Source organism: Sinocyclocheilus rhinocerous, unplaced genomic scaffold (genome assembly GCF_001515625.1).
Source record: "Sinocyclocheilus rhinocerous isolate Xijiao unplaced genomic scaffold, SAMN03320098_v1.1 scaffold693, whole genome shotgun sequence".
NCBI classification, from domain to species: domain Eukaryota; kingdom Metazoa; phylum Chordata; class Actinopteri; order Cypriniformes; family Cyprinidae; genus Sinocyclocheilus; species Sinocyclocheilus rhinocerous.
The window spans coordinates 9,560-11,603 of record NW_015654933.1 but is presented as its reverse complement, the minus strand read 5'-3'; the positions used below and the strand labels follow the sequence as shown (position 1 = coordinate 11,603).

At 50.2% G+C, this 2,044-nt stretch overlaps 1 protein-coding gene across 1 annotated transcript in view; it reads right to left on the bottom strand.

Annotated features, from left to right (window-relative positions):
* LOC107717749 (tyrosine-protein kinase JAK2-like) overlaps positions 1–2,044 on the bottom strand; it is a 34,425-nt gene that overhangs the window by 24,592 nt on the left and 7,789 nt on the right. Inside the window, exons 3-7 of the mRNA XM_016524581.1 lie at positions 1,715–1,894; positions 1,221–1,407; positions 1,025–1,146; positions 247–381; positions 74–161 (exon numbers count right to left, since the gene is read on the bottom strand). Of these exons, the coding sequence (XP_016380067.1) occupies positions 74–161; positions 247–381; positions 1,025–1,146; positions 1,221–1,407; positions 1,715–1,894 (712 nt within the window). The remainder of the gene's footprint in view (positions 1–73; positions 162–246; positions 382–1,024; positions 1,147–1,220; positions 1,408–1,714; positions 1,895–2,044) is intronic.

Genomic DNA, 2,044 nt, shown 5'->3' with positions numbered 1-2,044 from the left:
GTGTGTGTGTGTGTGGGTGTGTGGGTGTGTGTGTCTGTGAGTGTGTGTGTGTGTGTGTGTGTGTGATACTCACGCTCATCAGAGCACACACAGACACCGTAGTTGAGCAGCAGGTGTTTGTGGGATAGCTGGCTCATCATGCTCGCCGACTCGAAGAACGACTGTCAGAGAGAGAAACCATGATGCCCCGCGCTGATCAGACTCATGAAGAGAAAGACAAAGACGCGTGGGTTTTTCCCACAGTACCTCAGTGTAGTTGCGGTGGGTTTTATCCAGGATTTTGAGTACCACGTCCATCTTGTGGATCTCTCCGTAATCTCCGAGCTCCCTCCGGACGCCGCGGAAGACCTGCGTGAACGCACCCTGACCCAAACTCTCCCTCTGAACGCCAAGAAAACATTACAGGAACGTCATCAGAAAGAGATGCACCTGCACTTCCATATCCAGGTATGACAGACCAATTGGAATCCAATCATATTTAGCAAGTGTGATTGGAGAAAAAAAGCACATGAAATCCTTTTGCACAGTACTGTATATAAAGTGACGTGACATGTGGCCAAGTATGGTGACCCATACTCGGAATTAGTGCTCTGCATTTATCCCATCCAAAGTGCACACACACAGCAGTGAACACACACCCGGAGCAGTGGGCAGCCATTTATGCTGCGGCGCCCGGGGAGCAGTTGGGGGTTCGGTGCCTTGCTCAAGGGCACCTCAGTCGTGGTATTGAAGGTGGGAGAGAGCGCTGTACATTCACTCCCCCCACCTACAATCCCTGCCGGTACGAGACTCGAACCCACAACCTTTGGGTTATGAGTCCGACTCTCTAACCATTAGGCCACGACTTCCCCTCAATGCAACATCACTGCTATAGAAGATGAAAGAAACACTCTGAACAGTTGTGATACAGTGCAGACGATCAATCATTCAGATAAGATTCCAATCTTATCAAAGGATACACAAATAATGTGATTTGGGCAGAGAGTGTGAGTGTAGCTGGCGTGATCTGTGTGTTCAGACTCACCGTCTCCAGATCCTCTTTACGGATCTTGTGGAAGATCATCTGGTTGATGTGTTTGAGTTCAGAAGGCGAGAGACACGCGTCAGAGGTTTGGCTGTTCCTGCGCACCAGCAGATTGGATTTATCTACAGACACAAACACACGTCACTCACACAGTTCCGCCGGAGCGTCTGATCTGAAGCAGAGATCCGCGTCTGACCTTTGCTGCGCGGCGGACAGCGGCGGCTGAACTGGAACACGTGTCTGTCGGAGCGCAGCGCCTCCTTCTGGTAGTGCTGCAGTAATTCACCCAGACTGCTGAAGCTGCATTTGGCTCCGTTGAGCACAAACTCTCCCGAGAGAGAGAGAACGACCAGACAGTGCTTAAACTCCAGCTGACCCTCAAACTGCAGACACACACACACACACACACACACACAGAGACAGAGACTCACACACACACACACACACACACAGACAAACACACACACAGAGACATACACGCACACACAAACACACACTTACACACAGAGAGACAGAGACTCACACACACACACAGATACACATAGACACACACACACAAACACAGAGAGACTCACACACACAGAGACACACACAGATACACACACTGAGCTGAAAGTTAATTGCTGCTGGGGATTGAACGAAATAAAGACATCCTCTGGCCTGTGATATAATCCCCATAAACACACTCACCTCAACCACGAAGGACAGGAAGTACCGGTCGTAATCTCTCGGGCTGCACCGCAGGATATAAACGCCACTGTGGTTTTCACATCGGCGCAAGCGGCTGATGGCGAACTGCGTCCTGACCCGAGAAAACAGTTCATTTCTGAAGACTGTGTGTGTGTGTGTACGTGAGTGAGTGAGTGTGTGTGTGTGTGTATACGTGAGTGTGTGTGAGTGAGTGAGTGTGTGTGCGTGTATGTATCTGTGTGTGTGAGTGAGTGTGTGTGTGATTGAGTGAGTGTGTGTGTGTGTGTGTGTGTGTGTGTGTGTGTGAGTGAGTGTGTGTGTGTGAGTGAG